The sequence below is a fragment of the Oryctolagus cuniculus genome, chromosome X, assembly GCF_051225735.1.
Source record: "Oryctolagus cuniculus isolate XC-2025 breed Fujian yellow rabbit chromosome X, ASM5122573v1, whole genome shotgun sequence".
In the NCBI taxonomy this organism is placed as follows: Eukaryota; Metazoa; Chordata; class Mammalia; order Lagomorpha; family Leporidae; genus Oryctolagus; species Oryctolagus cuniculus.
Genome location: NC_142888.1, coordinates 113,300,191 through 113,315,248, shown reverse-complemented (window position 1 = coordinate 113,315,248; position 15,058 = coordinate 113,300,191). Strand labels below are relative to the sequence as shown.

Sequence of the window (15,058 nt, the reverse complement as noted above, 5' to 3'; positions counted from 1 at the left end):
ACTTATTGGAATACCCTCCTAGAGGGTTTCATTGCTCTTGCAGATGAGAATGGTTCTTACCAAGGATGTACTCATTTGGCCAAGAAAGATCCTCACATTTTCATTTTTAGCTGTCAGGTTAGTACGGATTCTTATCTCCCTTTAGTGCAGCCACCCTGCTGGGGAGTTGTTAGAGCCCAGGCAATGGAGAGCAGGACACCAGAGTTTACATTTGGGTTCAGCTGCTGGTTGTCTGACCTGGTGCAGATGACCTCATCTCCCTGCAAGGCTGAGCTTCCTCTGGGGTTCAGTGCAATCTCAGTTCCTGCGTTAGCGTTGTGAGGAGGTAGAGGGTGAGCGTGAAGGGAATAGGGCACAACTGATGTGTGGCATATGTAAGTGCTCAGGGGATGATCTCCCTAGGATGGCGATGACCATGGGGAAGAATTGTGGCCAAGGACCTAGCAGAGGCTTCCACTCTGGGGCAGAGGGAAGCCCAAGGTAAGTCACTGGTTGATATTCAGTGATCTCTTTGGGCAACAAAGAGAAAAGATTGACTGAGTGAGAGGAATTGGGCCCTGTGTGATGGGAAACAGCTCCACAGGAGTCCTCAGGGCTGATAGGTTGAGGCAGCTGTGTAAGCAGAAGCACACGAACATGGGCCCTCTCTCCCCTGCAAGAATCAATGAAGCAGTTCAAATGCTCTGGATCCAGGGTCCCTGACATATAGGAACAATAGGGAGGATGGGCCAGGGGAGCCTGAATCGACAGTCTGGTGTAGCTGCATTGGAGCAGTTGAAAATACTTTGGGTTCAAGACAGATCAGATGTTTAGATGCTGCTTCCATGCTGGGGCCAGCAACCAAATCTATCTGTGCTTCCACACCCTCTCCATAAAGTGAGAGTTGTGTTAGCACAGTTGAGAGAGAAAGACACTCAACATGCAGAGCATCCATCAGATAATAAGCCTTCTACAAAGAGCTGGAGTCAGGTGAAGAGATGGGAGATAAGCGGTGGACCTTTAAATTTGGTAGCCAGAGAAGGCCTCTCTGAGGAGGAGACAGCTAACCTGAGAAAGGAGTGAAGCCTTATGATTTTCTACTCTAGAATGCTCTAGCTTCTGCACAATACCTGCGTGCCTGGGATCAAGCAAAAGGAAAGTGTATAAATTTTACTAAGTCTTTGTGGGGGGTCCAGTTATGTTGGTGGCTTGCAGCTTGCTTCTGATGTTTTCTTCTGGAATGCCCAATGTACTCCAGTAGCAGACGTAAAGGCAATCTGACTGAGACTGCTTAGTGATCTATACATTGCATAAGGTCATTCCCGATACCAAATACACACACACAGACACACACACACAGAGGCACATACTCTCTCCTAGTGGCTCTCCTCTGGATGATATCTGATGGATAAAATGTGGACATCTTGATATAAAGCATGATTCCTAGAAGAGCAGAATATTTTTAAAGATATTTTTATTTATTTGAAAGGTGGAGTTACAGAGAGGCAGAGGCAGAGGCAGATAGATGTCTTCCATCTGTTGGTTCACTCCCCAAATGGCCACAACATCCAGGGCTGAACCAGACTGAAGCCAGGAACCAGGAGCTTCTTCTGGGTCTCCCACATGGCTGTAGGGGCCCAAGCACACGGACCATCATCCATAACTTTCCCAGGATCATTAACAGGGAGCTGGATCGGAAGTGGAGCAGCCAAGACTCAAACTGGTGTCCACATGGGATGCTAGCACTGAGGCAGTGACTTAACTCACTAAACCACAGAGCTGACCCGAAGATAGAATCTTAAGGACCATTTTCTCTGAGTGAGTTCTGGGGTTCTGCAATTCCTTCCTCAATCTGGTTAGATTTAGAGCCAGTATTAACTCTTTCTCAGTGGTCAAAGAGCACTGGAAGGCTACAACAAGAAGTGGCAAAGATTATTCTCAAAGCATCACACTTCAATACCTGTCATGGAGTAGCTATGCAAGGCAAGGGTCTAAGGGACCAAGTATGTGGTGCCTGTGAACATTGTCATGAAAATGAGGCATACCATGGGAATGACTGATTGCTTCTAAATATGCTGAGCACTCAAGGAGGAAAATTATATGCTCAGGACCTTAAACTCCCAGGGTGAGGTCTACATCTATGACCTGAAATATACTGTAGTTGCCATGAAACAATACAAAAATTTTCCTCCTCTAGCCTCAGGTATAAGATTTAGGGAACCCCATGCAAAGTTGAATATTATGGGTGGGTGAGTTACCACATAAATTCAATATTAAGTCCCAAAGGTCCTTCTGTTAATGTTAGAACAATTGTTGGAAACGAATGCAGTCCTAGAACTTGTAATGGGACATATGAGCAGACTCTGATGAATCTGTAGCCCTTATATTATTAAAATATTTTCCAAAAACTTTTGTTTATTCAATAGTCAGAGGGAGAGGGTGGCAAATGGGAGAGAAACAGAGAAAGAGCATGTTATCATCCATCATTTCATTCCTCAATTGCCTTCCATGACCAGAGCTGAGCCGGGTCAAGCCAGGAGCCAGAATTTCAGTCCAAACCTCTCACATGGGTATAGGTGGCTGGAACCAAGTTACTTGAACTGACACCTGCTGCTTCCCAGAGTTAGCAGTGGCAGCAAGCTAGAGCCAGGAATTGAAACCAGGACTCTGATGTGGGACATGGGCTTCTTAACCAGCAGCTTAACTGCTAGGGCAAATGCCTGTCCCTAAATCTAAATCCTGTGAGTCATCTTTGTCTATAGAGGCAGTCCTTCCACTCCAGGTGGAAGGAATTATTCCCTTGGTGCCCATGGAACAGAAAATGATTTTACTAGAAGTAGTGGCCTTGCAGGATCCTCCTTCAGCCACACCCACCACCTCTTTTCCCTCAGGCCCCATAGTGAGGCACAACATGTGGCCTATAAGGAGTTGCAATATTCACCAAAAGATATGCATGATTTTTTTCCAATTTATATGGGCAGAAACAAGGAGATTTTGTGTGGAATTCATTTTAAGGGATGTATGTGAAGGTGGTAGGACAATATTGTTGAATAAGACAAAATTTATTTACATCATTCATTATGCCTAGGATCTGCATTCAAAGTTCGCATTTTAGGTGTTAGGGAAGACCTTCATAGTTTGTTTGGTGTTGACTGAAATAAGTTCCCCAAGTGTCCTACTCTAAATGAAGGAGGAATGTAAGAAGTAATGTACTGCATAAGAAGACATCTGAGGGATTATGGAGATTCAAATGTGACTATAAACTTCATAAGAACTGCTCGCTTACCTCTATATGTCAGGAGGACACAGCTTTTTTTAATTAATTAATTAATTAAGGAATACAAATTTCATAAGTACAACTTTAGGAATATAGTTATTCTCCCCACCATAGCCTCCCTCCCGCCCACACACTCCCACCTCTCCTCCTCCTCCCTCTCCCCTTCCCAGTGCCATTCTCCATTGAGATTCATTTTCAATTAACTTTGTACCCAGAAGACCAACTCTATACTAAGTAAAGATTTCAACAATTTGCACACACACAAAACTGTTTGAGAACTTGTTTTACAGTTTACTCTCAGGACAGAAGTCCTGCATGGGAAGTTAATCTAACAATTAACACTCTAATGTATGACATCAGTGATCACTGAGGCTCTTGAAATGATCTGCCAAAGCTATGGAAGCCTTTGAGTCTAAAAACTCCATCAGTATTTGCACAAGGCCATAAGCAAAGTGTAAGTACTCCCTTTAGAGAAAAGTACAACCTTCTTTGATGGCCACTTCTTTCCACTGGAGTCTCACTCACAGAGATCCTTCATGTAGAACATTTTTTGCCACAGTATCTTGACTTTCCATGCCTGAAATGCTCTCACGGGGTTTTCAGCCAGACCAGAAAGCCTTAAGGGCTGATTGTGAGGTCAGAGGGACATGACTTTTAGAACGGCTGTGGTAAATTATTTTCTAACAGGGAGCCTGAGGATCTGTGAAGAACTCAGTAGCAGCTCTTATCTGATGGGCAGGAATTACTGTGGGCTTTCCCTTGAGGAAGGATCATACTATGTTACCAAGTAATCATACTGCTCATTATCCTAACTTTCCCCAAAAGAGACCTATGACCCATTACCAGTATGGCAGTACATGGCGGAAAGGTATATAATCAGAATTCTCAGGGATTACATAATATTGGACTTGAATGACACTAATTTCAGGGGTGCCAAAATGTCACTGTGGCCCACCAATTAGAGAAAGAGTTTATGGATATCAGGGCATCAAGATGTACCTCAGCTGTCTCACAATTGGCTGATTTTTTTCCAAATCCACCTTGTGATGATTTATGGTATCATCAAGGATCTGAGAGGCATGAGATGGTAACTATCATGCCATCCATTACAAATTACCTTTTTGTCAGATGTTGAGCCAAGTGGATATTGGAGACTAACAGCCAATTACATAAACTTAATCTGATGGCTATTCCAATCACAACTGCTGTTCTACCGGTGGGTTTGTTGTTTCAACAATCAACGCATACCTGAATACCTGACATGCAGTACTGATTTATGAATGCTCCTTTTCCCAGACCATTAGCAGGGAACTGGATTGGAAGTAGAGCAGCTGGGAGATGAATCGGTGCCCAAACGGGATGCCAGCATCACAGATGGTGGCTTACACCCTACACTGCAATGTCAGACCCCTGGAATGATCTTTGGAAACATCAATTTAGCTCCAGGTTTGTGGCAATACAGTGTGAAGTTGGATGAACATAATCTAGGAGGTGGCAATGCTCTATCCCAGCATTCAGTATTTAGGACTCTTCCATAGCCACATTCGTATCTACAGGAATGAAGGAGACAATACAAGGGCCTCTTCTATTATTTCTGGGTATTTAATAGCAAATTTTATTCCCTGTCCTAACAACTTTAGGCTGTGCTAGAATACAAGCCTCTTTTTGCAAATGGAGAAGTGGTTTCAACACTGACTCCAACAAAGATTCTGTTGAAATGGAGATTGAGGGAGTCAGTTGACTGCTTTGGATTTCTCATCCCTCTTAATCAACTCTAGTGCTTATATTCTCTGGGGTTACAAAATTTGACTATTAATGGAAATTGTATTGCTACTAAATAGGGGCTACGGAAGAGCATGTATGGAATTTCTAGAGCTCTTCTTAGTATACTTGCCATGTTTGTGATCACAGTTAATGGAAAATTACAACAACCCAATTCATGAAGGACATCTAATGGCCCAGAATCTTCAGTAAGGAAAGTTTGAGTCATCCCTGCAGGCGAAGCATGTTGACCATTTGCGATCCTATCTCAAGGTAATGACTATTCAAAAAGGTAGTGAAAGAAGGTAGTCATAAACACAAGCTATGACTTGTGATATTCTACAGAAATCTACAAGTCCATGATAGTATTTACCTGATGAGTTAACAAGTTCCCCTAGCACAGGCAGGGGAAAGAAACAAACAACAAGTTCTGCATTTGACCAAAACACTTAGGGAAGAAACAAACAACAAGTTCTGCATTTGAACAAAACACTTAGGGCAAAAGCCCCACTTTTATTAATAGAATTTCATAACATTATAAAGTCAACTAACATATTCAAGGAGGCAGAAACAATATCCAACATTTTTTTTTCCAGCAAACAACAACCGTATGGCTCTTTTTTTTCTCACTTATCACTGTCATAACAGTATTATGTGTTGGAGGACTAATTATCTTTGTTGAGGCATTCAGAAACTGTATTTTCTAGTATCTTCTCAAGGTGTCTAATTAAGTCTCGTCTTTTAAATCTGAAAACAAAGAGACATGTTATTAACCAAAAGATACCAAAATAACCAAAGTAGAGAGAGGCATTGTTGGGGATAGAGGGGAGCTTACGATCTACATGGAAATAGAAAATGCATATGAACAGATAAGAGATACTTTAGTAAATACAGACAGAATCAACTGGGGGCCAATGCCCACCTCAGATTATGGTAAGAACAAAAGTCACCACAGGCTTGGAAGAATGAGTTAGATTCGTATATTTTCAACCTAAATAACTGTGGAGACAGTCTTAACTAAGAGCAAGAGCTAGCATTTGAGAAACTGAAGGCAGGGGCTGTTCTCCACCACTCACAGGACCCAGTATTACACACAGCACAGAGTGCTTAAAGAAATTGGACAGTTCCTATTTCTACCCACCTTGCTGCTTCCTTGATGGTAAATTCAACAAGTTGTTTCTTGACTTCTGGAGGTCCTTGCACTCCTTCAAGCAGTTTGAAGATTTTTTCGTATTCTGTAGATATTTTAAAAAATCCTCAGTATTTTTCAAATATAAAGAAGAAATAAAACCCCATACCTCATTAATCATGCTTCATAGGCTAAAATGTTACATAGATGCATGTTTGAAATGCTGACATCAAGACACTTGAATATATCTCCTAATGAAACTCTTGTAAACAATAACTGTGTAAGAAAAAAAAAAAAAACAAAAGAAAAAGTGTACTGGGATGATGTAGTAAAATAAAAGAATAATAAAATTATGTGAAAACCCAATTCTGGAAAAAAATGAGATTCATCAGGTAATGTTGATATAATCTAAATATAGAATAAAAGAGACTTCGCATGAGTTTTGGATAAACATTTGTATACAACTTACTTCGTCCAAACCGTCGAACTTCTTTCATTAATTGCTGTTTTATATCATTAATGTTATCTGGTCTTTTTGGCAAAGAGGGCTTCTCTGTGACTTTTGGATTATCTGTAGAGAGGTTACTGGTATCGATACCTCCTACAGGTACATCATCATCAGGCTTGTACATTGCCTCATCTTGGCTGGAACTAGTGATATCATCCAATTGTAGCGGCTTGGGTGGAAAAACATCTCCTGCCATACCCATCAGCTCTGGAGGAACAGATTTTGACATAGAGTCATCAGGTGGCTGAAGAGTTTCCATCTTCTCCTCATGGACATCATGAACAATAGTAGCATCTGGAAACCAAGTTGAGAGGTTGTGCTGTGAGGTAGGATTCTAGAATTAAGAATTAGCTGCCCATACTCTCTGCTCTGCACAGTGTCAGTGATTGGATTGCAGTGTGAAAGGCAAGCAGATTCAATTTCAGTTCAGCAAAATGATTACTCTGGCTGCACAGTTAGAGCATGGGTGAGACTGAGGACAGGAGAAAAAACTGGAGATCAGAAAAGAAGCTATTGCAGCAGCTTGCGGAGAGCCAATAGTAGTGTGGACTTGAGGATTAGAGAGAAGTGATGGGATTTAGAGGGGAGAATGAAACACTATAGCATAAAAATAAAGGAAGTTGCCATAAAGGTGGAAAAACCCACCCAATACTTTGTGAAGTATGGGGCTCCAAGAAAGTTTACATGGAGAGGGCATAAACAACTGTATCAAATGTTATTGAGAAATTAATGGCAAGGGTGCAGGCATTTGGCTTAGCGGCTAAGACATTGGTTAAGATGACTGCATCCCGAGGAGGGCTCCAAGATGGTGGAATCTTGTATTGGAGTACTTGAGTTTGATTCTCAGCTTCAGTTCCTGAATCCAGTTTCCTACTAATGCAGACCCCAAGAGGCTACCCATGTGGGAGACCTGAATTGAATTCCCATTTCCCAGCTTTGGCCTCAGCCAAGGATTTGTCTATGGGATGATGTGGACATTTGGGGAGTAAATCAGTTGATTAGTTTTTATCTCTGCCCTTCTCAAATAAATAAATAAAATAAATTAGTGGCGATGTCTGCTAACACTGAGAGCTTGATAAGAACAGTTTGGGTGGAGTAGAAGTGGCAGAAAACAGGCTGCACTGTATTATACCATTAAGTGCAGGTGAAGACAGACATACTTACCAATTTCCTTGGACACAGAAGAGCTCTCAGGATGGGATTCTTTCTCTTTTTCCTGTTTCACTAACAGCAGGGATGTACTTGGCTTTCTCTTAGAGGATGTAGGACTCTGAGGTTCCCCAGGACGTTTCAATTTGTTTTCAGGTTCTGCAACAAACTCATTTCCTTCGCCAGACATCATTTTCTGAAAACACATCCATTAACAACCAACATCCATTCATTGCAAAATTTTTAAACAGATTTTGTAAGTATATACATATCATGTATATGCATCATTACTATGATTTTTAAAGATTCATTTATTTATTTGAAAGTAAGAGTTAGAGAGAGAGAGAGAGAGAGAGGAAGAGGGAGAGGGAGAGGGAGAGGGAGAGGGAGAGGGAGAGGGAGAGGGAGAGGGAGAGGGAGAGGGAGGGAGAGAGAGAGAGGTTTTCCTTTGCTGGTTCACTCCCCCAAGTGGCTGCAATAGACAGGACAGGGCCAGCTGAAATCAGGAGCCTAGAATTCTGAGTCTTCCACAAGGGTGGCAGGGGCCCAAGAACTTGTGCCATCTTCTGCTGCCTTCCCACACACACTAGCAGGGAGCTGGATTAGAAGTAGAGCAGCCCAGACTAGAACAGGCATTCATACAGGATGTGGGTGTTGCAGGTGATGTCTTTACCTGCTATGCCACAACGCTGGCCCCTGCTATGAATTTTAAACATGGGTTATGGTTTACCATGCCCAAGAACCATTATACTCTCAGAAAAGGCAGCCTAAGTCTTTTTAGTCCAGGCGAAAAAAGGAGGAAAGTAACATACAAGGTGTTGTCTCAAGTCAAAGATGGTATAGTAACGGTTAATAACAATGATTGGGGAATAAACAACTCTCATTAATCAAAAGTTTATGAAAATACAATAATCTCTTTGAAGAAGTATAGACTAATCTGTATCAACTCTTTTTAGGAGGTATCATTCTTCTTTTTTCCCTCCTCATTTAAGGAGGACAGTATAAACCTACATTGGAAAATTATAGGCCAAAATATCTGCTGAATTTAGACAAAAAAATATTAAACAATAGGGTAGATATTTGGCATAGTGGTTAAGAAGTTGCTTGGGATGGGGCTGCCATAATGGCACAGCAGGTTAAACTACCACCTGCGATGCTGGCATCCCACATGAAAGCTGGTTTGAATCTCAACTGTTCCACTTCTGATCCAACTCCCTACTAATGCAACTGGGAAAGCAGCAGATGACGGCCCAAGTACTTGGACCCCTGTCACCAATGTGGTAGACCTAAATGGATTTTGGGGAGTGTACCAGTGAATGCAGATTCTCTCTCTCTCTCTCTCTCTCTCTCTCTCTCTCGTCATCCTTTCAAATAAAATAAATCTTAAAAAAAGAAGTCAATTGGGACACCTGTGCCCCATATCAGAATGCCTGAATTGGAGTCTTGGCTCTATTTCTGATTCCAGCTTCCCGCTAATGCACATCCTGGGAAACAGCAGGTGGGAGAGCTGGATTGAGTTCCAAGTTCCTGGCTTTTGACTGGCATAGCTCTGGCTTTCCCAGGCATCTGAGGAGTGAGCCAATGGATAGAAAAATCTCTCTCTTCTTGTCTCTATCCCTCTCTTTGTGACTGTCTTTGAAATAATAAATAAAAATGCTAAACAAAATACTAGCAAATATTAGCAAATATAAGCAACAGTATATAAAAGGATATCATCAATCATAGAGGAGTATATTGCAGGAAGGAAAGATTTCATTGAAAGTTAATCAATGTAATACACCACATTAACAACATAAAAAACCAGGGAAAACCAGATGATCATTTTTATAGAAGGATCAATGTTTAAAATCTACTCATAATAAAAATCTATAAGCAACTTAGCATAGGAACATTTTTAATCTGACAAAATATATCTACAAAAAGGAAATCATACCAAATACCATACTTAATAAAACAGCATTTTTCTCAGAGTTTAGAAACAACTCAAGGATGTTCACTGTCTATTTAACAATTTTATGGAGATCCTAAAAAATATAATATCACCACACCACAAAAATATAATGAGGGTAAAATTTAAGACAAAAGAAATTCAGCTCATTATTTATATATGACATCTTGTATTTGCAGTTTTTAAAAGGATATAAAATAATTAGGGTTAACAAGCAAATTTAGTCAAGTTATTGGATATAAGCAAAACCACTTGTTGCAGGTGTCTGGCACAAAGGTTAAGTCATCAATTGGGACTCCCACATCTCATATCAGAGTTCCTGGTTTGAGACCTAGCTCATCTGCTTCAGATATGGCTTTCTGCTAATGTGTGTCCTGAGAGAGAGCAGATGGTGGCTCAGGCACTTGGGACCCTGCCATCCCTGTGGGAGACCTGTGTGGAGTTCCAGGCTCCTAGCTTCAGACTGACCTAGTCCTGGCTTTTGTGGGCATTTGACAAATGAAACAGTAGATGGAAGATCTCTACCTTTCTGTTTTGCTGCATTTCAAATAAAAAGTGAAAATAATTTTAAGATACTTGTACTTCTGCATATTTCCAACAAAAATAACTAGAAAATAAAACTTAAAATGTCACTGAAAATAGTGTCTAAGTGCTGCAGCGGTTAAAGCACCTCTTGGTTTTATTGCCTTTTATCGCAAAAGCAAAAATAGACAAGCTAAGAAGCTTCAGCACAGCAAAAGAAACAATTAATAAAATTAAGAGGCAGCCAATAGAATGGGAGAGAATATTTGCAAACTATGCATCCAATAACAGATTAATATCCAGGATATGTAAGGAGCTCAAGAAACTCAACAACAACAAAACATACAATCCAGTAAGGAAATGGGCAAAGAATACCAACAGGCAATTTTCAACAGATGAAATACAAATGGCCAAAAGACACAAGAAAAAAGTGTTCAGGATCACTAGCCATCACAGAAATGCAAATAAAAATCATAGGAAGGCATCACCTCATTCCAGTTAGAATGGCTACTATCCAAAAATTTTTTAAAAATAAATGCTGGTGAGGTTGTGGAGAAAAAGCTACCCTAATGTACTTTTGGTGGGAATGCAAATTAGTACCAACATTATGGAAAACAATTTGGAGATTCCTCCACAAGATGAAAGTAGATCCAAAATATGACCCAGATATCCCACTCTTGAGAACATATCTGAAATAAATGAAATCAGCATATGAGGGAGTTACATGCATTTGCATATTTGTAGCAGCTCAATTCACAATAAGCTAAGATATGGAATCCATCAATTGATGATTTGGATAAAGAAAATGTGGTGTATATACATGATGGAATATTACTCAACCATAAAAATAATGAAATTCTGACATTTGCAGCAAAAGAAAAAAAAACTGATGATAATTATGCTAAGTAAAATAAGCTAGACCAAAAAAAGACAAACATCATTTGTTTCCTCTTAACTTGCAGTAGCTAATATATGGAGTAAAAAATTTGTGTGGATGTCAGATCATTTGGTGTACAGCTATAAATATTGCTTCAATGATTCATTCCATGTAAATGATAATACACTATTCTTTCCTATGTTAAGAAAATGGAGGGGGGGATATGTGAGGACTCTCGGGATACTAGTAATATTTTGTTCTTAATTTTAGTGTTGGTTATGAGTGTGATCAGAATACCAAAAACTCATTTGTCTGTACATTTATGTGCATTTATTGGTATGTATACTGCAATTCAATAACATGTTTTTTTTAAAGGCACTGCTTGGAACACATGCATACCATATCAAAGTGCCTGATTTTAATTCCTGCCTCTTCTTTCAATTATAGCTTCTTGCAAATGTGCACTCTGTGAAGCAGTATGTGATGGATGAAATAGTTGGGTCCCTTCCATCCATCTGGGAAACCCAGATTGAGTTCCAGGCCCCTGGCCTTGGCCTTGCCCAATCCCAGCTGTTGTGACCATTTTGGGAAGTAAAGCAGCAGATGGTAGCACTCTGTCTCTGTCTCTTTCTTTCTCTCTCTGTTGTTTTCACTCTCTGTCTGACTTTCTTTTTTTTTTAATTTTTAAATTTTTTATTTTTTGACAGGCAGAGTGGACAGTGAGAGAGAGAGACAGAGAGAAAGGTCTTCCTTTTGCCATTGGTTCACCCTCCAATGGCTGCCGTGGCCGGCGCACTGCACTGATCCAATGGCAGGAGCCAGGTACTTCTCCTGGTCTCCCATGAGGTGCAGGGCCCAAGCACTTGGGCCATCCTGCACTGCACTCCCTGGCCACAGCAGAGAGCTGGCCTGGAAGAGGGGCAACCGGGACAGAATCCGGTGCCCTGACCGGGACTAGAACCTGGTGTGCTGGTGCTGCAAGGCGGAGGATTAGCCTAGTGAGCCGCGGCGCCGGCCCTCTGTCTGACTTTCAAAATAAATATTTTTTAAAAAATAAATATTACCATAAGCATCAAATACCTAGAAAAAATCTAATGAAAAATGTTCTAGAGCATCAAACACAAACTATAAGACATCACTGAGAGAAATTGAAGTCTTCAGTAAATAAGGAGAAATATTCATTCCATTGATTGTAAGACTGGTTATTAAAACTCATTATTGCCAAATTTTTTTCCAAGAGTCATTATAGTAATCTTATTTAAAATGTCACCATGTTAAAGAAAATTGATAAGCTGACAAAAAGTATATGGAAATTAAAGGGTTTAGAAAAGCAAAGACAATCATGAAGAAAAAGAACATGGTTGAAAGACATAAATAAATACAAAATTTACTAGACAGAGTAAATAAAAACATTGCAGTAATGGCAAAATTATAGGCGAACACACCAATGGAAAAAGGGTACAGAAAAAAATCTGCAAATACAAAGTTGTATTTGTAGTTGTATTTATGAGAGAAGGGCAGCTGTAACTCATTGTGGAAAGGATAGTTCTTTTAATAAGTCTGCTTGATATGTGTATATATATTATATAATTATATATTATATAATTACATATTATATAATTATATTTTATAATATATAACAATTACCATACCTTATATACTATATGATATATAATATACATACTATATGCTATGTGATATATAATATACATATGCTATATAATGTATTATAACAATATATATATTTACAATAATAAATCAATTTTAAACTAACATCCCAATAAAATCTGGAAAAACGATCTGAATTGTAAGTCACAAAAGCATAACAAAATGGTTGATAAACACAAAAAAGTGATCTAATTCAATCGGCAATCAGAAATTCATGTGTAAACACAACAAAAGCTCATCCACCAAAATGGCTGAAATGACAGACTACAAGCAATGTGTTTTGAGTGTGCGTTGCTTCTGGAACCTTCACACAGTACTGTATCATTTTGATAAGATGCCTAAGTGCATTGTGGGAAAGTACAATGGTGCCCCAAGGAGGGGCTCCCTCAGTGCTAATAAGGGACGAAGAGGCCCCGCTCCAGCGGGACGGAGCATCCCAGTGACAGTACCCGGCAATGTGCCGGTAACTAAAATTGAGAACCTAACGGTTCGTCTCCACCAAGGGCTGAGGAAAAGCAGCCAGGTAAGGATCCCTCTCCCACGAGGGAAGCCATAGTCTTGGCTGCCACACACTTCACAGACAGCCCCAGAAAGACAACAATCTCCAGTGCTGAGAAGCAGCACCGGAAGTGAACTTGCCTCCCCGCTGGCTGGCGACGAGCCCTCAGAGCCCCACCTCAGACTTAGGGCCTTCAAGAAACAGGACCCCCACCCCCCCCACACACTGCCACCCCCACCCTGGAACTGTGACAGAACATGGAAGGGCAAGTTCTCCTCAGCACTGAGAGCGCCTAGGGCCAGTCCTCATCAGGGGTGGGCACAAGTGAAGAAAAGGGGGCGTGTCACGGCTGAGGCTGTCGCTCACAGGCTGTGAGCCAAGCCCCGGCGGGAGAAAGGCTAGAAAGCTGAGACATTGTATCCAAGGGACAGCCACCACCTCCTCCCAGCCCAGGCCAATGAGCCCCTCTCCCCGACCGGGAAGAGTTGGCCTCCCACGAATCAGCGCCCGGAATCCCGGCACAGCCCCCACAACACGGCTGGACACTCTCGGCAGGGTCGCCTCAGTAGAGCTGAGGTAACTCCGTGAGGAAAAATCCTTCAAAAAAGTGGGGTAGAACACTCCAGAAAGTCCCCACCCAACCTAGCTGCCTCATGGTGGTCAAGGGAAAAGTATTCCCCAGAGGCTGACTAGAACCGCCAAAGATGGTTCACCACAGACTGAGAGAAGATGTCGAGGCCGGGTACTACAGCCTCGATGGCGGATAACTGGGGACACCTTCGGGGCCTAAATGAGACAGCCAAAGACAAGTTGCTCTTGCCCACGGTGCTGAAATCCCGACCTGGCCAACAGAGCCCGGGGGAGCCTCACCACAGGGCGGTCAAACTGTAGCGCACCCAGGAGACTTTCTATTAAGTCGCCCTCTGAGTCTTGTGGGAGATGCGCCCCCTAGGGATTCTGGGAGTAACGTCCACAACAGCTGGTGGTTCACCAGGGGGACTCTCATTACCATCCCGGCAGTGGGGGGGCGGAGGGAAACTAAGCGCAGCTGGCCCCTCGGCCCTGCCCCAGCCAGCCTCTGGAAAAGCTGGGTACGGTACTAGAGCTGGATGTCGAGAACCCTGGTGACCAGCAGTAGCACTATGTCTGCCCACCAGAACCAGAAAGCCCACCTTCCCTTTCTACTTTTTCTGGCCCCCCCCCCCACAGATGATCATCCTTTCTCTTGCCCCTACAGATGGTCATCTGTGTCAGCACATTTTTAAAGGGACCAGAACCTTTTTATACAGAGCAGGGCAAAAGGGCAAATTTGGAGCTGACAAGCCAGAAGTGGCCAACTAGCATACTATATTAACATAAAAAAAAAAAAAAAACAGAAACTAATATGATCATCCAAATTGATGCCAAAATCATGAAGGAAAAATTATTAAGAAGGGTATATGCGGAGGTGGTGGCTCTCTGCCTTAATGGGTAAAGCCGCCGCCTACAGTACCGGCATCCCATATGGGCACCCATTTGAGTCCTGGCTGCCCCACTTCTGATCCAGCTCTCTGCTATGGCCTGGGAAAACAGTGGAAGATGGCCCAAGTCCTTGGGCCCCTGCACCCGTGTGGGAGACCCAGAAGAAGCTTCTGGCTCCTGGCTTTGGTTCGGCGCATCTCCAGCCATTGTAGCCATTTGAAGGGGTGAACCACCAGATAGAACACTTTCTTTGTCAGTAACTCTACCTCTCAAATAAATC

The 15,058-nt window shown here is 41.8% G+C and overlaps 1 protein-coding gene across 2 annotated transcripts; it reads right to left on the bottom strand.

Moving 5' to 3' along the window:
- Nucleotides 1-5,496: 5,496 nt before the first annotated feature.
- Nucleotides 5,497-14,263, bottom strand: LOC103351986 (integrator complex subunit 6-like). Of its 2 annotated transcripts, none has more exons than XM_008273243.4 (5): nucleotides 14,159-14,263; nucleotides 7,819-7,999; nucleotides 6,616-6,948; nucleotides 6,159-6,252; nucleotides 5,497-5,764 (listed from the first exon to the last, which is right to left on the bottom strand). In XM_008273243.4, exons 2-5 carry the CDS (start codon nucleotides 7,994-7,996, stop codon nucleotides 5,683-5,685), a joined length of 687 nt encoding a protein of 228 aa, XP_008271465.2. In that variant the 5' UTR covers nucleotides 7,997-7,999; nucleotides 14,159-14,263; the 3' UTR covers nucleotides 5,497-5,682. The 2 variants fall into 2 exon arrangements, with proteins under 2 accessions (XP_008271465.2, XP_008271466.2); XM_008273244.4 differs by having other exon boundaries at nucleotides 14,188-14,257.
- Between the last annotated feature and the right edge of the window lie 795 nt (nucleotides 14,264-15,058).